The 23,026-nt window shown below is 40.1% G+C and overlaps 1 protein-coding gene across 1 annotated transcript in view; it reads left to right on the top strand.

Moving 5' to 3' along the window:
- The window catches only part of PCCA (propionyl-CoA carboxylase subunit alpha), a 298,109-nt gene that overhangs the window by 28,534 nt on the left and 246,549 nt on the right, over nucleotides 1-23,026 (top strand). The window contains exons 3-5 of the mRNA XM_027646956.1: nucleotides 7,283-7,360; nucleotides 11,008-11,055; nucleotides 11,152-11,220. Coding sequence (XP_027502757.1) covers nucleotides 7,283-7,360; nucleotides 11,008-11,055; nucleotides 11,152-11,220 — 195 coding nt within the window. The remainder of the gene's footprint in view (nucleotides 1-7,282; nucleotides 7,361-11,007; nucleotides 11,056-11,151; nucleotides 11,221-23,026) is intronic.

Below are 23,026 nucleotides of genomic sequence, written 5' to 3'. Positions count from 1 at the left end.
TGGCGGCGACAGCGGCGGCGGCGGTGCTGCTGCGCTGGGGCGGCCGGCGGGGGCGGCCGGGGGTGAGCGGCGCCGAGGGGCCGGCCTGGGAGCGGGCACTGAGCTGCGGGGCCGCGCTCCGGGGCGGCGGAGGGTCCCCGTGGACGGAGTCGAATGGGCTCGCCGGGCGGGGGCTGTTCCCTGTGTGCGGGGGGGAAGAGGGAAGTTGGATGTCAGCCCCCTCCGAGGAGCGTCCCCGTGTGACGGGCGGGAAGCTCCGGCTGGGTGAGGGGAGCTCTGCGTCCGGGGCCTTGCGGCCGCGGCGGTGCCGGGGGGTGCGTGGGGGGTGTTGCCCCTCTGGCCCCGGGTGGGCGGTGGGCAGCGGCCGGGGGAGCCCGCGGGTGCCGGCTGGGGGGCGGCGGTGCCGGGCAGCTGTAAGAGCTGCCTTCTGGTTTCTGTGCCTGAGGGCTGCCAGCATCCCAGAGGTCGTTCCTTGGTGTAAACAATCGGCGTGTTGCCAGGAGACCGTGGCGGTTTAGTTATTTTTTTAATTTTTTTTTTAATTAATTTTATGCTGCTGCACAGGTTTTTGGTGCTTCAGGGTGGTGGAGTCACCGTCCCTGTAGGTGTTTAAGAAAAGGCTGGACGTGGCACTCAGTGTTGTGGTCTAGTTCATGGTGATGTTCGGGCACAGGTTGGACTCGATGATCTCGGACATCTTTTGCAACCCAGTTGATCCTGTCATTCTGTGATTCCAGTTTCCTTCTGCCCTCTCCCTCTGTTAAACGAGAGCTTATCAAAGCTCTGGGGTAGAGGGTAGTTTTGTGCTATTTTTAGTTGGAAAATCTTGGCTAATAGAGAAGGCTTCGTGGAACTGTTGTCTCTTCTCTCCTCACCCACCCATTTACCCCAGATACTTAAGGTGCTTTCGCTGAGGCACTTGCTTTATTTTCATCTGTTACTTCTACAGATTGTGTTAAAAGAAGGTTATTTTAGATAAGAACAAGCAGCATTAACACATAGTGTCGTGTAACAGTTGAATGACACTACAACTAGTTTCATTATGGGAAGAGTAGTGCAAAATATGTCTAATTGTTTACAATAGGAAGAATTATTTTTTTTTTTCCTGAAAAGGAAAATTTATGTGGATGTCTGCAGGTTCTAGTGGAGAAGAAAGGAGTGACTTGCAGAAAATGTTTTCTCCAGTGTACCCCTTGGGGTGTGGTGTAGGATAGGTTTCTGTCTAGAAATGTTCCTTCCTAGCAGTACTGTAAAGAACTCATCACATGTCTTTAGGGATCATGTAAAAGAGGTGGTTTATGTGGGCAGGGCATTTTGAGAAGGGATTAAAGAGGAAAATAGCACGTGCTTTATGCAGGTATTTTTCCTTAGGAAATATACATAAGTAAACTTGTTTTCTTGAAAAGCAAAAAAGTTGTTTAATTGGAGATGATGACTTGAAATTAACAGAGGGCTTGTCCTATTTGAAGACTTTATTTTTGGTAGCCTTAAGTGTGTGTATATATAGATGTGGAACGCTTCTGCTGTTCCTGCTAAACAGTCCTAAGACTTTGGTGTCAGTCCTTTGGAGCTTCCCTGAAAAAGGCCTACTTTGTCTCCTTCTATGTGGCATCTCAAGGGTGTGGTCTGGCTGCACCAGTGTAAGCAGAATGGAAATGTTACATTAATGGCACCTTTGGGAAATAAAGTGTTTTTTTAGCTGCCTGGTAGTGTTGTGATTTATGTCACTGAAGTGATTTCTAACCTTTAATATCTGTGTATGGAAGTCAGCGTCAAGACAACAGTATATTGGGAAGCATCTAATAAAACAAATTTGCATGGAAATAGCTTTCATAGATTCTCTAATGTTTTGGTGACAGACAAAAAATATAATTAATGTCTTCAAACTTTAGTGTGCTGGGAGGTCTTAAAAGTTTTGCGAAGGCTAGTACCTAATGAGATGTCCTTAATTTCCTTTGCTACTTTCATGTGGGAATCGATAAAGGACCACAGGAGAAGGATGCAAAAAACCACTGAGCTGTGGATTTGATTCTTTGCAGTGTTTCTAATTTAGTGCCTATCACTTCTGTTTAGGTTTTATGCAGAACTGGTTCTGTTTAGAATATAACCAAGATTTCATTTTGAGTGCTTTGCACTTCTGGAGCTGGGAGAAAATCTGATGTTGAAAGAAGTCTGTAGTTACAGAATGAGGATGAGAGATGGCTTTTGATATTTCAGTTGTGAAACTCTTTTGAGAGAGATGTCAGACTCAAAAGGTTTAAAATAGTGTAGAACAAAGTGATAAATACGTCATGAATTCAAGGGTAAACTGCTGATATAGATTTCATCAGTGTAGATCAGTTTTCTAATCATTGAACTAAATGTATGGAAAGTTTCTCTGCCATCTCTGCACCCAGCATTTTTAAGTCATGGAAGTTATCTGTACAGTAGGAGCTCCTTGCTCTCTTCTGATATTGTTTTTAGCATGCTGTTATTCCAGGGAAAAATTTTCTCCCTTGTTTGAGAACAGAAGCATCAGGCTGATGGGATGCAAGATTGGTATCATTTGTCCTTAGGGAAGGGAGTTCACATGATCACCAATCTGGGGAAAGGAATGTAGCCACAGACTTCTGGAGTTCAGTGATTGTTTCTAATATGTAAACTACACATTTTAGTACTGATGAACACTATCAAAGCATAATGCAGGTAGAGATTTCTAGTTTTCTTCCTGCTTCCAGGAGAAGCTTTTTGGAATTTGTAGGGAAAGCGTGCCGTGCCATGTACTATGGGCAAAAGTTAATTCTGAAAGGACAAAAAGTTGAGATCATTGAAGTCTACACTGAGTAAAAAACGGCACTCTTGTTCTGAAACACTTTGTGCTTTAATTATTTCGTTATTTTGCCTGCCCTAAACTTGAATGGATTGTTACATTGCCGTGATCTGTTTCACAGATGCTAGCCAGCCTTCCTGGAGCTGTTTAAGCTGCTGCATGAGAAACTGTTCCAACTTTCTGCAGCTGCTAGGTCTTGATCACAGGCTGCTCCTTTTGAGCTCCTGTCTTCCTCCAGCTTGTGCCAGCACTGCTGTGTAAATATCTTGGATAAGCTGGACTAAAGTCTACCTGAGAACATATTTTTCCACACTCCTTTTGAATATCTTCTCAGGTGGTTGTATTCCCATGTCTGGTTCACTGTGTGACTGTATGAACTTGAGGGACTGGCACAGAGGAGAAGCTGCACGGGCATAGGAATGACTGACCTTAAAAAAACAGCCTTAGATGGATGAGTGTTTCCTTGTTTGTAGTTTGTGTGCTGTGGTGGCAAATACGAAAACCAGATTTTCTGTTCTCAGAATTACGAGTGTTTCTCAAACCCAGTCAGATGGAAAGAACTCTTATGTGTAGTGCAGCGTGCTTTACAGAACCTACATCTGTGTTTGCAGTTGGCTTCAGGGGGATCTGCTTACAGTTACAAGTGCTTGGCTCTTCAAGACTCTGGGAGTACAAAGGAAAGGAAAGTGCTTCCTTAGAGAAAAAGAACAGAAGCGTTATGTTTGCTTTACCATTTACAAGATTCATACAATATTGTACTAGGAAGCTGCGTTTTCTGCCTTATGAATTAAAAGTCTTGCAGCCACCTGAAGGTGCCTGCTTCCTTTGTGCATACTCTATCAGTAGAGTTCCATAGACAGGGAATTATGATGTCAAATGAGTTGAAATAAAAAAGGTTTGGGAACATTTGCTGTATAATCAAAATGTGAAAAAAACCCTACTGTCTTCATGTTTATAACTGCTCATGAATGCTGATGGCTACGAGTAGATACACCACGAAGATAAGGGGGTTGTTCTCATAGTATCTGAAACCTGAATCTCTGAAAATGTAGGGGCAAAAATCTTAATGGAAGAAAGTTGAATTTAAGTCTAGTGGAAATAGGTGTGCTAGTTTGGCTGTTACTACTGGGTATTGCTTACTGTATTTTCTAGTAATTCTAAAATATACATTCCTTCCCATACTAGACTTCTTAGAGCAAATGTTTATATATGATGCTTTTCCTGCCTGAAATCTGGAATTCTGTACCTCTCTTTCAACACTGAGACCTTTTTCTGCCTGTAAAGCTCAGTATCAGTGAGTTATTTACAAGCTGACCAGTATGGCGAGGAAATTTCCTTCCTCGGTGAGGGCATGTAAACCTTTACAAACACAGGGGTAAACCATATCTGAAAAACGAGTTAATTATCTATTTTGCTGTTGTATGCTGTGTCCTTAAACCACCTGAAGAGGTTTCCTAGGGCTGCACTGGGTCCCTGAGGGGAGGCAGGTTCTCTGTGAGGTCTCAAAGTGGCAGTGTGCAATGGGCATACTGTTCTACTAGTTACTGTGTAGTTTGAATTTTTTTTTATATGAAGTTGTTCTATAACTGTTACAGCTGTTTAGGTTTCAGCTCAGTTTGGCTATTGCACCATTAATAGATAAAGCAAGATGCTTTTCTAAAATACAGTGCTAACACCATTTTCTGAAGATTCATTAGAGGTGGGAAACTCCAAGCCACATGCAGAAGTTCAGAGTTGAGCTCTCATAAATGAATAGTCTGCATTCTTGGGCTTTCAAGAGTCAAAAGTTTTATCAAATTGAAGTTACAAGTCATGACAAAAATAGGTTATACCTGATGACTCTACTGCCCTTTCCTAGTTTTGCAGGATACAAAAACATCACTAGATCAAGCTGAGCTCTCTTTGCAGTATTCTGAGGAAATTTCTAAGTAGGGTATAACACCTAGGGCGTGTGTGGGTTTGTGGAGGCAGCCAATTAAGGATGTAGGTTGAGAGTTAGATTGGTTTTGCTGGGTTGGTGGTTTGAGAGTTCTTTGGGGGTTTCAGCTTTTAATGAACCTACCTATGGCGGGAACTTTGGAAAATGGAGTAGGTGATGACACCTGAATAGCTGTGGATTTGGAGATGGCAATTTAGCAGTGCTCCTTTGTGGCCTTAGATGTGCATTATTTACAATATGCTTGTTTATTTTTAAGTAATTATTCAATGGCTCATAGTGTCTGGGAGCAGAGCTCTAAAGAGACTTTTCTTGAAGTGGATTCTAGATTAAGCAAGCTCTTAAACCTTAGTGTATATTGGTACAGATACATACAGAACCTGTTCTTTCCAAAGCTGTGAATTAGAGTTGGAACTTCCCATCTGAGTTGAGCAATATGCTTGGTTTGTTTTAGGAAGTTACCCCACATGTATCCGATTCAGAGCTGAACCTGTTTTTTTACGTGATTTGTGTGTGTGCAAGTGAGAGGACATAGGTACATAATTAGGTTAGGCTAGTACAAGATTTTTATGTGAAATCTGTCCAATTCTGTAGTGTAAAAACAGAGTTGAGTGTTTTTTAAAGCTTTTCCATTTTTTTTTTAATTGCTTGGTGACTTTACTGTTTCTGTATAAAAAGTTTGAACAAGGCTTTTTTCAAGATGGCTAAGATTCTACAACTTAATGCTAACTGATTTTTCCCATCGTAGCCTTTTTTTCCAGTCTCCATCTGTGTTTCTGGTTTCTCATAAGCATTCAAAACCAGTTTTGTATAAAAGGTGTTTGCAAGAAAGTTCAGAAGCTTTTTCTCCCTTACTTGGTTGTCCCCTTTTCCCCTGCTAACTGCAAGTATTTAGATTAGCCTCACTGACCCTTAACAAGCACTTTCTCCAATGAATAATATTAACTCGGTGGAGACTTTTCGTGTGTGTCCTGTGTGACCTTCTGTAGACTATTTGCTGTCCCTCAAGCACTTCTGTCAATAGTGTTTCAGAGGAGAGGAACTCAATCTGCTTGACTCTGTGTACTCTGGAGCAGGAGAGTGTACTCTGCTGCTACTGCTGTAGCTATCCTTCCTCTTCCCTCTGACAGTATCTAGAGCAGAATACAATCACTGAAGATGTTAGTCGCTCTGTAAACTTGGAGTAAGGACCAGCTGGTAGGTGTGATTGCAACTGCCAGAATTCTGTCCTTGACTGCATCCCTTTAATGCCTGAAAAGGCTCCTACTGTCACATCCTCAGATAAGAGTAATATATCCCTGCAAAAAAAAACAAACAAAAAACCTCCAAAAAACCCAAGCCCTGGTTGTTTTGATTCTACTATATCAAATGATTCGCATTTCAGTTTGTTCTGGATTTTATTTTTGAGGAGTAAAGTGAGAAAAATGAAAGAAGCAAAAAACTCCTAGTGAAACAAAAAAAGTGAAGGGGAAAGAGCCCAGCATGTGAAACAGGGTGGAACAGTTGCTTTCAATTGACTTTTTCTAGTTTCAGAATAATTAATATACATGAATCATTCTGGAAGAATTAAGCACAGCTGGATTATCTGGGAACAATGTATGCAATGTCTGCCACTAGTGAACGGCATCTAAATGGTTTGTGAAACTATAGTAGCTTTCTGCTCATGAGGTTTGGTTGGAGCTGGCATGAGATGGTATGCTTTAAGGCTTCCTTTAGTTCTGTGTTACAGTACTTTTATTGAAATATTTTTTTTCCTTTATAAAATTATAGTATCAGCTGCATTACAAATGTGATGGCCTTCTCAATTCTGGGCTATTATCTGCTTTCTGTGATGCAACATGAGAATTATTTTCAAACTTGATCAGGCCAGAGGGCTGTGTAGGGAGTGTTCTCATTCCAGTTACTACCAGCCACTGTTACTTCCAGATCAGTATAAGCTTTCAGGAAACTTAAAATTTTAACAATTTTTCAATTCTCTTAAGTTCACTACCCTTGTGGAAGGTGCAAGTGAATTCTCTAATTAACCTCTTTTTACGATCATATGGTTCCTTATTTTTTGGTCTTCTAATGTAGTCCATATCCGTATTGTTTTCCCCAAAAATACAGGAGAACCTTCTTGCAGGAGAGCCTTTACTTTCTACTGCTTAGATTTCTGCAGCTCTTGAAAACAGTTCTTTCAGACAGAATTGACAGATTCTGTGTTCTGGCAGTTGCCAGTCACTACTGTTTCATGCTTCCTGCTAGACAATATTTAGTGTTAAGGATTTTGCAGTCTTTTTGATTCCAAGTGGGTGATCAAGTGTGGCTCTGCTTATACCTAAGCTAATGACTTCATATCTAGAATTTCTGAATTGTTTCTGGTTACTGTTTGTGGGTGTGTGCTTGGGGAAGGGCACCCAGGGAAGGTATGAGCTTTCATCCACTTGATGAGAGAGTGAAAGGGATATGGAAGTTTCCTCAGGATGTCAGTGTGTGAAATGTTTTTAATGGCCTACGGTAACAGGAGAAAATGGTTTAACTCCCTCTCTCTTCTGTAGTGTGAAACGCTGTGTTCAAGATGGTGCCTTATAACTTCACATAGACTGTATTCGTCTGTGTATGATCCAAACGAAAAGGTAAGTAATATGGTGCATGTTTTCTCTTTGACATTTTACTGTACTGCTGGCAGTTGGTTTAAGCTATCCTCTCCCTGGTGCTGCTACTAACAGTGGTAGTTCTCCTGGTATAACCCATCCCTGGTTTAATAGCATGTTTTTCTTCCCTTTTTTTAAACCAAAAGGGAAGTTATTTTTGCGGGATGCTTGTCAAGATTGGATACTACTTCAAGTGTATACCAAAAGGTTGAATAAGTGATTGTGAGCTTGGAAAAGTTGCATACTGGCCTGAACATGTTACTATTATGAAACAACTGTTAATGTTTTGCGTAGTTGTGGGTGGTAATGGGCCTGTTAAAACATCTGGGAGCTAGACTAGCCAAAAGCTTTTTGTGGAAACAGAAGTATGTAATAGTGGCAGCATGATTGTTAGATGATCTGACGTGAGGGTGGGAACTTCAGAGCTTGGATAAAGATGGGCCTTTAAGGCCTGCAGAGAATAGCAAATCCTCATCTTGGGTCTTGTGCAGTAGCAATCTCAAAATTACAGTTATGAGCCAAGAAAAACTTTCCTTATAGAAGATTGTCTTGGCATGGCCTATGAAGTAACGCACTAGGAAAAATAATGTGACTGAAGGTATGCTAGTATTCAAGGGCAAAGATGATAGCAATTCAGGACTGATATTCTACCGGTGTAGAAACCCTTTATGTACAAGTGTAGAAGCAATTAACCGTGAGTAAGATAGTACTAGGAAACAGGGAAAAACAGTATGGCTTTACAGATTTCTTCAGAAAATTTTTTTTTCTTTAAAGTCCTTGCTTAATCAGGTCTCCTTCCTTTTCTAAATGCATAGTTGTGTTTAGATAACGTAATTGGGTATCTGGTTTCTCTCAAATAGGAGCTGTTGTTTCAACCAGTGGCTACTACAGATGGTTTAAGCTCTTTTCTGCTTTTTTCATTCACTACCCCTTCTAATGTTTTTGTAATGACGAGACTTTCATGTGAAACCTTTTCAAGCTAATTAGTGGAAATGACATTTAAAAAATGTTACTTCAAAGCAGTGTGTGGTTTTTAATTTTTTCTCATTGTGCTGGACTTGAGACTAGCCTCTAACAGCAGGAGCGAGATACCAGTCTCTCAGTGTCTTTATTGTAGAATTGGAAAATTAAAATGAATGTCAAATATTCTTAACATCTTGATACTGAAAGTCTTGTCTTGTACTGTGACCACAGCTGATTAATAAAACAACTTTTACATACCAAGAAGTAAGTTGAATGGAGTATTCGATTCATTAAACTTTTCAATGCCAAGTATTTGGAAGTAGTTTTTAATTCCCCCTCAAGTCTGTATGCCTAAAAATCTTTAGGTACCTAGAATGTTGAAATTTAGATTCAGGAACAATTGGTATCTTTTTTAGATCAGATCTCCAGCTAAAAAAACCTTTCCAAACAAATTGCTGGCTCCTGTGGTGTTATTAAAGTATTTGTACCTCTGATAATTAATTGAGCTTGCTTAAAAGTGTTTAAGATCATCTTTCGAGTGTGGTGTGCCTGTGTCCCAGGCAGTGTTATTCAGCAGATCTGGTTGAATTTGGTGTATAAGCTTGCTGTGCAGCTCTTACCTGGAGGGTTTCTTGTCACTTAATTTCTTTATGGTGTTATCATGTGGTAGTATGTTTAAACTGGTCATGTGATGTCAGCTCAGCCCTGACTTTGAAAAAGTAAATTTGGTCAAGGGCACTTTGAGTTTGTCTGTTTGGAGTAAGGGAACAAACAGTATGTATTCTAGTTTGTCAATAGCACTTTCTGTTGGAGTTTTGTGGTGTTCCTTCCTCTCCTCTAACACCTGTCTTCCCCTGCCCAAATTAACTAATGACTGTGAGGCTAACAAACAGTTTAATCGTTGCAGTGGCGATAATTCCTTCCCCCCAAGTCCATATGAAAACCAGCTGTTTGGTGTAGAGGGGGGAGAATAGCTGTCGAATGTCTTAGGGTATAGTTGGATCAACCTGTTGTGGTATGATTGCAGGTTGCCCCTGAAAGGGAGAGGTCCTGCTGGTTCTCTGTCCTGTTTTTATTTAGAGCATGGGAAACAGAGTAAGACAGTTCGGTTACTGTGTTAAACTGGTGCCCTGTCCTGGAGCTGGACCCCTGCTAGGTCTGGTGCATGGAAAGCAGTGGGGATAAGTGTGTAAAGCAGGACTGTCCCTTTCAGTGGCAGTCTGTATTTACAACAAAGCAAGTGCAGTATCAAACTGCACCTGTGTATTTAGTAGCAAGGCCTGTGACAAGAATAATTTTTACTCCCAGCAATGAGATTTTTACGCTGAGCAGCTATGCTCTTGCACCACTCTTAATGGGAAGGTTTTGCCTGGGGTTTGAGGCAGCTGTCAGTTGAAAGCCTTTGCCTCAAGAGTTCTACCAGAGCTCCTGTGCTCTGTCTCAGGCTGCCAGCCTGGCAGCAGCGGGGTGGGGTGGGGTGGGGGCAGGCCACTTTCCCCGCATTCCTTCTGGCTGTCCCAGTCCAGCTCCAGGACGTCTGAGCTTCTTAACTCCTCTCACCGGTACTGCTGCATTCCAAGACTCCCCTCAAATGGGAGTCCACCACCCCTCCTCTCTGGAATGTGTCTCAAAAGGGGTTTTGGGGGTTTCTTGATTAAGTTCTTACCCCAAAACCCTGTCTGTAGAGCTTAGTTCTCTCTCTCTCTCTCCAGCTCTTAGCCCAGTTTAACACTGTTCCAAGTTCTCACAGCCAGCTGGGGGCTTGGGGGGCCTAGCCCCCAACGGGGCTCCTGCCCCTTCTCCTGGTGACTTCAGAACATGGCCACTCTCATCTTGAACTACAACATCACCCTTCTTTTCCGGTTTGGTGTGATATGTTTTAATTTTGCAGGGGCGCTGATTGGGTTAACACCTAGAGAGACACCACCCCCTCGGGGGTTACCATTTTTTTTTAACTCCAACAGGGAAAAAACACTTTTTTTTCCCCACCACACAGTGTCATGATGGCAATGAAGGATTTTGCCAGGTTCCTCACCTGAGGCTCAGATATGAGTAGGGGCTAACTGGTATAACTCAGCAGGAGTACCTGGACAGCGTGGAAGTGTTGGTCTTTTACCCCCCCCCCCCCCCCATACCCTAGGTAGAGAGAAGGCTCTCTTCCTTATGATTGGAATGTCTTTTAAAGTTCTCCCATAACAAATGAGTATTGTATTCCAGGTCATCTATACTGATTAGGAGCACTGACCACTGTACCTGTCAGCACTGTATCTGCATACTGCCAGTATGTACCTGTGCTGATGCCAGGCAGCATACCTGCTTACACCTTTTCCCTGGACTTGACTGGTTCCAAGAGCTGCTGCTGTAGGGTTCTAGTTTCTGCACAGTGCCTGGTAAGGAGAGCAAAAGAATGCTGGTGTGAATAATCAAAACCTTTTTCTTCTGAACCTGTGTGTGTGCTAGGTAGATCTAGTAAAGCATACTGTTTGTTATATCATCACTGTTAAATCAGCAGAACTCTTTTAAAAGTAGGTGATCTCAGAATTACAAGCTCATGGATAAACCATGGTTTTAGTGGAAGTGGAGGAGAAAAGAAGACATGTTTCTGGAGGGAGAAAAACTTGTGTTCTGTTCATATCTCAAGATTCTTATTGTTCTTTTCCCTTCAGACTTTTGAAAAACTCCTTATTGCCAACAGAGGAGAGATTGCATGCCGAGTAAGTATGTAGTCTTTTAATTTTTTCTTTTTTTGTAGTTAATTCTTACATTATTGGTATTTTAAATATTGATAATTGTCACTTCTTACATGGTAGGTCATCAAAACGTGTAAGAGGATGGGGATTAAAACAGTTGCCATACACAGTGATGTTGATGCCAATGCTGTAAGTACTACTTGAATTCAAGTGGTAAATGGGGTTCTTAGTAATTCTGCAAGACTTGAAGCTGTTATACAGGTTTGTTGATTATTGTGGTAAGCATATTGGCAATTCTGAAGTATCTTTCTGTATGTCCTTTTCCTCTATGTGCTTGAACGGAGTGGAGTACCAAGTTGGAGGGAGAATTAGACAAGTATTTAGCATATCTTTTCTGTGAACTCTTCTATGTTTTGCTTGTGTAAATGTTACCTTCCTCTTTGTGTGGATTAAGTTCTAGATGTGCACACAGATATGTGCACCTACTGTGAGTGGCAGTGACACTTAAATTATGTTTTGCTAATGTACACACAGAAGGCAATGAAAAGTGGATCTTAGGAGATGGTGTAGAGCTGAGTATAAATTTTTCCTGTGCCTGGTAAATTGAGTTCATTGCTTCCCCCTTCCCAGAGAAATGCCCTCTCTCACCAGGTGTGCTGAACAGGCCTACTGGAGCTGTTCCATTTGATTCGGATATTGAGGTGCCTTGAATATTCAGCAGCATGGCAGGAAGGTGGTAAAATGACTTTCCGGACAAGTAAGGTACTTGTCTAGCTACTTGCCCATTTTCAGGTGCTTGTAGTCTCTATTTTAGAAATAATTGAAGTAATTCATGGCAAGAATAAGGGGATAATTTCTTTTGTGATATAACAGCAAGTGCAGTCATACTTGTGTATCCTTGTTGACTAGAGAGAACACACTCTACTACAGTAGAACTGCTACAGGAGAAATGGCTAGGGATAATCCCATGTCCCAGGATAGCTTGTTGAAATCTGGAAGGGAGTGAAAACCTTGTTATGATTTAATAAAAGAAGTCACTCAGACAAGATATCAGGGGAAAAAAATGTGTATTGTGTGCAGGACAGGACTTGTGAATATAGATACTGAGTTACTCAACTTTGGAAAAACTGAAGCATGGTTGATGAAATCTGAAAGTAGTTAGAAGTTAGGTGTTTTCAGAGTTAAGTGAAAGGTGAGAACTGTTGGGAGTTTTGGACTTTGACAGTGTTTTTGTCAGAGTTCCTTTGTGGTTCTAATACTACATGACCAACTCAGTTCATATGAATAGGCTGTAGATAGAGCAAGGGACTGAAATGGGACTTTATGGAATGCTCTACTGAAGATTTTTATGCCAAGTAATTCTTTTGTTTGAGATGAATGGAAAGTATACTTGGTCTGGATTTCAACTGGTAGCTGTAACTGGTAAAGTGCAGTAGCCTGTGAGGGCTCAAAGGACTGAAATGAAATTCTTAATGGGGAGATTTCAGACATCATGATTAATTCTATTTCTTTTGGAAACCAAGGGTTATGTTAATATGAATACAAAGTACTGTGTATGACCTATGATTCCTCTAGTAAAACCGAAGCATGCTGATGGATACTTGAATTCCATCTTATATATATGATATCTGCTGTTAGGATAAATAGATTGACTGTTTAGCAGCACTGCATAGCCTTGTTCACTGGTGTGAATTCATCCTGAAAATAGACTTAAAAAGCTGTTTAAAAAAAGAAAACATGTTCTTTCACCAGTCTATAATAGACTTGAGAAAATGAATTGGTCTTCTCTCCAACACGTCTGTTTATTGTGTGGACTCTACAATCTGGAGACTGTGAAAAAAATCTGAAAGCAGTAAGTAAAAACAAAGATTGAAGAACATAATGAAGGAGTAAGAATGACATGAAAAGTATAACTCATGACCTTAGGGAAGGGAGTACAAATAGTGCATTACAAAGAGGAATTTGAAAATGTGTCTGTGTTGCTTCGATCTACAGTGCTGTCTTAGCTTTAAAAGACAGATAGGATCTTTAATTTGTAATAGTTCATGAGAGAAAGGAAATCCAAGCTGGTATCTCAGAAATGCATTAATATACTTATGGCAGTTCATAAAGATAACATTAAGTGTGTTAAATGGGATGCTGACATTCTGAGTTCACGAACAAGAGACGAGACTAACAAATGCTGTAAGGGTGACAGTGTTTGCTTAGCTCTTTAGATCCCTACTTATAGACCAATCAAACTGATCTGTGCAGGGTTAAGCAGTAGCTGTGTGCATTGAAGCTCCAAGTATTTAAAGAAAATGAGAGGCAGGCTACTTGAAATATTCTTCTGTATGTTTAAAATAAGGAAGTGGTATTAAGTCTAAGCTTTTTGGTCTAATTATGCACATCGTTTATGTCTACCATACATCCTTTAATCACTACCTTGTGTGCTTGCACTGGAAATAGTTTAGCTGATGTTGCCTGTCTTAATGACTTGGATACCTCCAGTTATCCATTGTGGGAATGGTGTGGCCTGTTGCAGTGATGTGTGTGATTGCCAGTTTGGATGATCTTGGTAGATGAGCCCAGAGGCCGAATTCTTTGACTCCGTTGCTTACCATAAAGTATCCAACCATAGTTGCCCATAATTGTGTTCAGGATCCATCAACAGCTGCCTTCTCGGTTGTACCAGTCGTAGTGAAATCCCAGACGCTCTGAAATCAAACCTGGGAGCTGATGCAACCTGCCAGAGGAACCTCTGTCCTCAAGGAGCTAGGAGAAACCTGTTTGTTTAGCAGTGGGATGCTGCAAGAGCTGTTAATATTCTTTTGATTTTCTGCTTGACAGAGCATCTCTCACTCCTTCATGACTTGTATTGCAAAGACATCAAATATGATAGGCAGCTACCCTGATGATTATGGTCATTGAACCAAAGGCAGAAATAAATGTCAAGGCATGCAGTTGAACTAGTTGTCCATCCAGTGGCATGTGGTTTTAGGTGACTAAAGCAGGTAGGGATGGTTTACAAAAATAATTTTTTATTAATGTGTTTAAAAATAGCACTAATTGGAGTAGATACATTTTCTGTTTTGTGGAGCAACCTTTGAGATGTAGTAATGGCCCCTTATTACATTACCTGTAGCTATATAGATTGCATCATCCCTATAGCTACTTGCTGAGAAATGGGTAGCCTGATACTTTTAATATGAATTCATATCAAAAATAACTGTAAAAGAGGGCAATCCAGTCTGTCTGTTCCATCTCTCTGTCTTTCTGTCATATTGGTTGAAAACAGAACTGAAATTGAAGTGAGGCAGAATTCCTTCAGTGCGTTCACTAAATATTTAAGGGGAGAAAGAAAACTGTCCCAAGGTTTCTGGCAATTCAGTGATATCTTTAGTAATAGCTTCTAATTTATTCCCTGTCCAGTGATATGCATAAATGACTCAGGCATTTTCACTGGTGTTTGGATAGGAATGGTATACAGTCTTAAAATAATCGTCTTTGAGTGCAGGTAGTGTAAGACTTGCTAGTGAGTAATCTTATCCTAGAGTTCATTTTTGTGTGTTTTCTTTGGTTGAATATTCAACTTTTCTTTCATTTTATAAAAATTTTAAAATGATCTGAAATCCTTGTGGAGTTCATGGTACTGAATAGAGGTGGTGGGAATAGCTGATATACATATAAACTTTCCATGAAATGGCTTTCTCTTGGTCTTTAGACTTAGTTTCTGTAGAGCACCAGGGCAAATGTTTTGAATATGCTGTTAGAGCAATATTAATTTTGACATACTTATCATTAATAGATAAAACTGGCCACTAGACTATCAGAACATAAAGGAATTTTCATTTCAAGGAATTAAAACTTTGCCATTACGATCAGGAAGCAGCAGAGAGGACTGTTATAAACTGGGGATGTTGCAAAAATTGAACAACCTGCCAAGAGCCAAATAAAGCTTACCTGAAGAGGGAAAATACAAAGAACAAAATACACTGCTTGTGCTCTTAATTTAAAAAATGACCAAAGATCTGAAAAGTTTGTATGGATTAAAATTTTTACAGTGATAGTGAAGAGAGCATTAACAAAACTTAAAAGGAGATGGGTGACTTTAGAGACTTTTGGATGCATCTGTATTAATGCAAAATTACAGATAGCTGGAAATGGTATTAAATGGGATTGAATTGCATTTATCTTTGTGGAGGTGAGAGGATGTGTGTGTGAACTGGGAAAAAAAGTTATGTCTAAAGTTAGTTGTGCTGTGGAAGAGAAGCTGCTGCTTTAGCAATTGTCCTGACGTAAAAATAATTGTGGTGGTTGGGGAAAACAACCTGACAAAATGGCTGCTGAGACCCCCATGGAGCATACAGTTACTCATGTGGTACTGAATGTTTTGAAAAAAAGTAGGTCATAATGGATGCTTTTAGAGTCTTGAAAATCCTGGCCAATACTTTTTTGTTACATCTATTATTTTGGGGAAAGCAGAGGTAAAAAGTTGTATACTATTCAAAATGCTGGGTTTTGGTTTTTTAACTTCAATGTTCAACTTGCAAAACATTCTTTACACTTAGGTGAAGTGGGGAAGGACCAATAGAATTTGGATTATTTTTTTAATTAAAACATCTGGTGGAATTATTTTTGATATGAGAAAACAAGCAAAGAAGTTTCAGCTGAACAAGAGTAATCGTATGTACTCTTTCCCCCTGAACTGATTGGAATGGAGGGTTAAGATGAAAGAGCCTCCTCAACCATAAATGTAACACTGATGGTGCAAACATTGTCAAGGAAAGCTAGAGAACTATTGTAATGCCTAATGTAATCAGCTAAAAGTATGATAAATGAAGAACAAGCTTTCACTAATTGGATCTGAACAAAAGAAGGTATAGCATAAAGCAGTGAATGAGATATAATTTTACTTGGCATTTTTTAACACAGCAGGGATTCTATAGCCATATGAAGCAATGAACTATAAATGACTGAAAAAAATCCCATGGGAAAGTAATGTAAACTACTAAAACTTAACAGAGTAGTGGGCAGTTAGTTATACTTCTTTCATATAAGGTTTTTTTCAGTCAGTCACTTAAGACTTCAGGTGTTATTGTATTAAATTGCCTGTTCTAAATCTTGTTCTGCTAGATAATACAAAAAAAAAGTAATGCAAATACTTTTATTGGTGTAAAGGTAATTGCACAGATTTGAGCTCTTCTACCAAAACTGTAGTCTTTTTCAGTGTCAGAAAATTGAAAAAAATCAAATTAACTAGAAATGGAAGATCTGTATTCCTTTCCTGACTTTATTTCTTTTTGTAAACTTGGACTCTGAGGCAGTTTTTCAGAAGGAAGTTGGGGGAAAATCTCATTTAAGAAAGTTGCAAAGCTGAAGAAGAAAGTTTCTCTACCAAGTCTGTTTTGAGCTGAATGAATTTGGGTGAGCAAGATCAACTTTTCACTGAAGCAATAGGAACTTAGAATTTTGCTGAAGACTTCCCTATAGCTTAATGAGATGCTGTCAAGTTCTTTTGTTCTTAAGAAATCTAGGTGGCAAAAGTAAATATTGGAGAGGAATTCGGCATTTAAGTTTTAATCTAAAAAATCTAATTAGTTTGAAAAGTGGAAGTTTATCCAAAACTGAGGAGTTTCATTTACTTATAACTAACTTAGAGGTCTTAACATTTGTCCAGACTCTCGTTTACTTGTTTTTGGTTTTTTTTCTGTTTACATTTTTAAAATGTGCAAAGCTTTCTTCCATCATCTGCTACAAAACTAGAAATTCAGTGATTTTGACAGCTCATTGTATCCCAATGGCACTTCAGGGGTTTGTACTCAGATAACTTGAAGAGATCTGTTTGAGTACCTGTATGAAAAGGAAACTCTAATATTTTAATGCCTTTTTGAAATACATGATTCCCAGGCTGCTGTGAAGGGTGTATAGAATGGACTCTGCCTCCATGTACTGTCTGGAGAAATTCACTCTTCATACATGGTGTTGTTTGCAAGGTGTGCAGAACAGGACTGTGCCTGATCACACCAAGGAAACATTAGGGTCGGGTTTGCAGTTGCTGTTCTCCTCCTCCTTCAAAGTGTTTGCCTCTTGTTTCAAAAGCAAGACAGCATGTTGCTTATTTCTTTACCAGATGTGGCAGAGATGATGTTGCTATCCTGTCTCTGCTTTATTGAGTAAACTACTGAACAGTTTTGTAAAGCATGAGGAATGGTCATCCCAGGAGGGCAAATACCTCTGTCGAAGGAGTGTGAAAATTGTATCTTACCTGCCAAGTACAATCTGCTTTTTCTTTTTTAAAAGTGTATCGTTGCTTTGAAACTGTGTGGGTTTGTGGAGGGTGCTGTTGATGAGGAAATAATCAATATCTCATTGGCTATAAGGAGCACTGTTGTAGTGTGTTTTGCTTGTGCTGAACTGTAGACTTTCTAGGGGTGGTGGTGGAAAGTGCTGTATATAGTAATTTTAATGCAATTAAACATTGTCAGTTGACCAAAAAAAGATAGTTATACCATGTTGCTCTGTAAGAGAGGCACTGCAGCAGCATGGCTTCTGTCTCACTCCCTTGGAGACAGAACAGAAGGTCCCTTGGATGACTCCTCCTTTGAGGCATTGAGAGTGTTCTGTCTCTTTCCTAACTTCATCCTGCAACCATGTCCTCAGCAGCAAATATTTCGTCATGCAGATTCACATCTGCTGTTCCTGTGGTTTATATTGTCCCAGCTGTGATGTTTGTTATCAGCTGTGGTTGTGGTTATTCACAGATGATCTGTTTTCAGGCACTATGAATGAGCAATACTATTTGGTAATACTATCTCTTTTTTTGTCTGTGTGGGTGTAAATGTTGGTGAGCAGTCCCTGGGCTCAATTTCCCTGTACTGTAATGATCACTTCTAGACAGAGAAAGACGTGATGAGGCAGGGGTTTTGTGAATAACATTCACAAGTACTTAGAAAATTACTTTTTCCAACTCATGTAAGACTGTGCTAAGAGTAGTTCTCTCCCCTTCTTACCTTCCTATCTTTTGTGTACCTACACTTTTGTACTACTTGTGCAGCTTTTTGTTAAGTGGATCCAGGCTGCTTATCTCTAGAAGAGTGGGGAAAAGGAAAGAAAGAAATGTGGATCAGCAGGCTGATGTGACTCTTTGCATAGGTTAATGAATGCTAAAGATAATGGCATCAGGACACATGGTTGGGAACAAGGAGAATACCTGATTAACCTTTTGAGAGGCATTGTAGATTTATTGTTTTGAGTTAGTCCCATCACACATCCCACCACTGTGGGATGTGGGGAAAGAGAACAGGGAAGAAAATGAGATACCTGAGTAACAGATTCACACTATGTGAAAACTGGATTAGGAAGCAGAGCCGTCTTAAAAGATCCTTGTAAGAAGCATGGTATTTAAAGCCAGATACTTTCTTTGATTGTTAGCTGCTAGGGTATTGTGGAGTCTGTGATTCCGTGGATGGGATCCTGGTACTTTTTTTTCTAGGGAGGAATGTTAAACAAGGAACTGACTTGCTTATGAAAGGCCTGAAAGATTGAAAAACTCAAGCTTGGAGACAGGAAATGAAGGTGCAGTTTGCAAGATATAAGGTATAGATGCATGTCACTTTTATGGGTATTATGGTTTTAGGTTATATTCTTCTACTTGTTCACAAAAAGCATCTGTCACTTGTTTGCTTTCAAGAAGGTAACACTGTAAAAAGGATGTGTTTGAGATACCCTTTTTATTACCACTGAATTATCTATAGTTATCAGCTAACATCCTTTTATAGTTGTTTGAAACCAACCACCCCCAACCCTTATGTATCTTGTTTATTATAGAGGAAGAATGGTAGTCAGTGTTTGAATAGTTGGTGCAAGGTAATAGCTGTACTGAGTGGTAACTTGGATTTAGGTTTAGGTACAGTACCTCTTGGTTTCTGTCTCTGTCTTGCTGTGCTAATTGGGCAGTGCTCTGAGTTTCATTCCTGGACTTCAGTTTGATATATAGTGTTGTATGAATTCTTGCAGTCCCTTTGTAGGTGGTGTTTAATGTCAGCTCACCTGTTGACCTGTAATGTTACTGGCCTTGTAAAGTAGGGTATTGACAGTTGTGAAAGTGAAACTGTTTTTAATGTGGGCTTTGCTGTTGACAAACTTGCCACAGCATGTCATCTCCCTTGTTTGCTTTTTGTGGTAAGGGAACATCACTGTCCCGGAAGCATGTCTGTAAGGTTGATCTCTTGTAATTTTGTTTTCATGTGTTTTATTCGGTGTGTAGTATCCTGAAGCATTATGAATTAATCAGAGAAGCAGCTATAGTTTCAGAGTGACTCTGATGATATGTGTTGGGGGCAGTGAGTCATAGTGCTTTGGAAGGGGGGAGCAAAGGAAAAAAACCAGTTCTTTACATTCTTTCTTCCACATAAGTAGTCTGAGCTGCCTGACTAAAGATATTATGTACTCTTCCTTTCATCTTCAAAGACCTTTTTTTTTTTTTTTTTTGCAATAATACAGAAATCTTAGTCTAGACTAATACCTGTCCGATAAAGCCTTTTGAGAAATCATAGATTTGTTTTGTATCCCTTTGACTGTACAATTTCTTTGTAATATTGGATTATAATTTTGTCCCATAGCTCTCTTACAGCATACAGCTGTCATACAGTGAAGTGCAGTTGGTGCATCTGGTGTGTGTTGGTGCATAAAAACAGATGTCACCAGGTGATCTTCCAGCTCTTGTTAGTTGGCACTTTTTGGCAGATTCTTATCTAAGTATGTTACAGGCACTTTCTTGAGAATCAGGTGACCCACCTCAGTACAGTTATTACAGGGTTATATCTTTATTTACCTTGGCAGTGGTTGTCTCCCGAGAACAGATTTCTCCCGTTGAGGCTTTGTTTGTCATGTGGTCCCACACAAAGTGGTACTTTGTCAGATGTGTGAAACTGCTTGTTGTTTGGATTACTTCTTTCTGATGCTCTGTGGTCATGCTGAACTGTGGAGATCCTGAAAGATGTTAAAAGGCTTGTTTTAAGTTTGTTCACATGAATGTCTAATGGCTAATTAATGAAAATCTGTATGTTTTGGTATGGACTTGGGAATGCTTTTGATTTTGTCTTGTTTCTCACTAACATGGATATATAAAAATCTGTGGGTAGCTCTTAAGACTTTTTAGTAGTTATTTGTCTGTTCTTGGATGGTGTCAATGCTGTATTTTCAAGGGATGCTTTGAAAGTAATCATAGTTAAATTTGGGGAATGCTTTCTTACGATACTCACTGCAAAAGTTGTTCCATGCCCTCATTAATTCCTTATGGTACCATATTGTAAGAGTAGAAGAAGAGCGTCTTTGAGTAGCTGAACATGTGTTAATCATAAATCTCTCCATCAGTCATAAGTTGATATTTAAAAGCACATGGAAAGAGCAGGGCTGTGGCCTTTCGTGTCTTGGGCTTTAGCAAATGCTTGCTGTTTCTGCCAGGCATTTGAGGCTGAGGCTAGGTGCTGAGTTCCCTTGTGGATTGTGCTCTGGTCCAGATGCTGAGTTGCAAGTGAAGGAGCTGCAGGGAGGAGATGAGTTGACTTGCAGGATCAGGAAGGACAAAACAGACTGACAGGCTCTTTGCAGAGAAGCTGCAGAGCCAAGAGCTTTGCAAGAGACTGTGCTGAATGAGCGGAGGATAGAGAACTTAATTTAGGGGAGGCTGTGACTTCTGCCACTAGGCCATGTTGTGGTGAATGCCACAGATCTGATCAAGAATAAGAAGCAGATAAAGCCAGCTCTAGAAAACTGAAGGAAACCTTGTGATTCCAAGACATTAGTACACATGTGGGGTTTTAGTCATCCTGATACTTGCTGGAAAGACGAGTGAAAGCACTTGAGGAGTCTTCTGGACTGTGTGGAGAGTGGTTTCTTGACACAAGTAATTGAGTTAACCAGAGGAGATGCTGTGCTGGACCTCTTAGAAAAAGGAAAGAAGTGATCAGGGATGCGAAGCCCTGGGACCACTCTGAAATGGTGAGGTTTAGGCTTCTGAGAGGAGCAAGACAAACAACAGAATCACAACCATGGACTTCAGAAGTCCAGGGTTTTTTTGCCTGAGCCAAGGGTTTGCTTTCCAGGATCTCATGGAAGACTGCTTTGTAAGTCAGAGTGGCCCAAGAGAGCTTGTTGATCCTCAAGGGTAATCTTCTACAGGCACAAGAACCTGAGCAGAGTTCAAATGCAGAAAGTGAATATAGAGCAGATGAAGGCAGAGGTGAGTTACCCAGAGTGTGCAGGGGCATAATTAAGGAAGCCAAAGCTCTGCTGGTGTTGACAGGAAGTTTTTGCAAAGGAAAAGGAAAATGAGGGCTCATTGAGCAAGGTGACCTGATAATGGCAAGGGTATGGAAAAGTCTGAGATACTCAGTACCTAATTTGCTTTGGCTTGTACTGGGAAGGTCCACTCCTTGGCCTCCTAGGTCCATGAGCCTGGTTGCAGTGTCAGGCAAAAGTGTAGCCCTGTTCACAGTAGGAAAAGATCAAATGGGATTAGGTAAGTGAATTGGGACATAGAAAAGTCTGTGGGAGGGATGGCATGCATCTGGATTGAAGGAATGAACTGATTTAATTATGAGACTGTTCTCTCCCATCTTTGAAATGTCAGTATTGTCAGAGCGTCCTAATGACTGGAAGGAGATAAGTGTTTATTTGATCCAGAGAACTACAGGAAGTAATTGGAAAAAAAAATGGTGTGGATTTTTTTGGAGGCTGTGTCTTGTTCTCATGAAGTATGAGAATGACTGAGAGCAGTCGACGTGAGTTTATTGCGGCAAATTGTGCCTGGCTAATCTGGTGGCCCATCTTCGATGTGACCTGCTCCAAAAAGAACAGTAGATATCAATTACTGTGGCTTTACCAGGACTCTTATTGGTGTTCTGTAGTATCTTAGTAGCTGAATTTGTGAGGTAGTCAACTTAGGTAAACTACTAAGCGATAGAAAAATTAGATCAGCTCTTTAGAGGTCCCATCCATCCTCAATTATTGTTCACTTTTGTTTATTGCTTGTTTTAAAAGTTCGCAAGGTTGGAGAGAACTCAAGTAAACAGACTAAGTTAATTTGTATTCTGTTGTCAAATGGGCAAATACATGATTAGTCAATAGTCCTTGGTTATGCAACATCAAAGAAGGAGGCTGTCTCTTTGACCACTTAGTGCATCATTTATGGCTAGGCTTCACGAAGAAAGATTATTGCATCATATTTGATGAGAAAAGGAATACCTCTTCACAGATAATTTAGATGCTTATGGAAGTATGACCTATTTGTGTGGATGGCTTTTTTTTTCCTAATCTGGGGGATGTTTTTTTTAAAATTTCTTTTCACTCATGGCAGAACTATCAAGTTCAGCTTTGGAGAAGCTTTTTTCAGCGAAGATTTTTCATTGGCATATGCAATTATCAAAATACTGATGTGATTCTGAGAAGGTATAAAAAGGGAATAATGAAAGTACATATAAGTCTCTACTTGTCTCTTAATAAAAGTTGAGTGTAAAATTTTGAGAATAATGTCCAGGAAGTTTAATAATAGCTCATGTTTAAGACACTTTCTTACATAATTTTGCTATTCTTGTGCTTAATGTTTTTCAATTTTGCATGTGGTGCTTTAGCTGTTTCAAAGCTCTTCACTTCAACTTTCAGGTGATGGTTTTGTTCCAACACGCACAGCTGTTGCTCTTAACTAGCTCTTCTGGATGCAGCTAGTTAATTATTGGAACTGCCAATCCCCTAGAAATGCTCCTGAACCCAAGAAAAACTTAATTTGCTGAGCCTGATGTTTCAGATTTTTTTTTTTCTGTAAAGACTTTTCCTGAATATAATGAAGATGATGGTATTGCCTGGCTAATGTTTGTGCTCTGTGGAGGTGAGAAGCTGGTACTTGGAATGTGTTGTAGACTAACAGGAAAAAAAAACTTTAAAAAAAAAAGCAGGGGTGGGTTGGGTGGGAGGGGGCAGCAAAAAACAAAACAAAACAAAAAACCCCAAACAA

The sequence above is a fragment of the Corapipo altera genome, unplaced genomic scaffold (assembly GCF_003945725.1).
Source record: "Corapipo altera isolate COAL_440 unplaced genomic scaffold, ASM394572v1 0, whole genome shotgun sequence".
NCBI lineage: Eukaryota > Metazoa > Chordata > Aves > Passeriformes > Pipridae > Corapipo > Corapipo altera.
The sequence above is the reverse complement of the archived record's forward strand: the minus strand, read 5'-3'. Positions and strand labels throughout refer to the sequence as shown.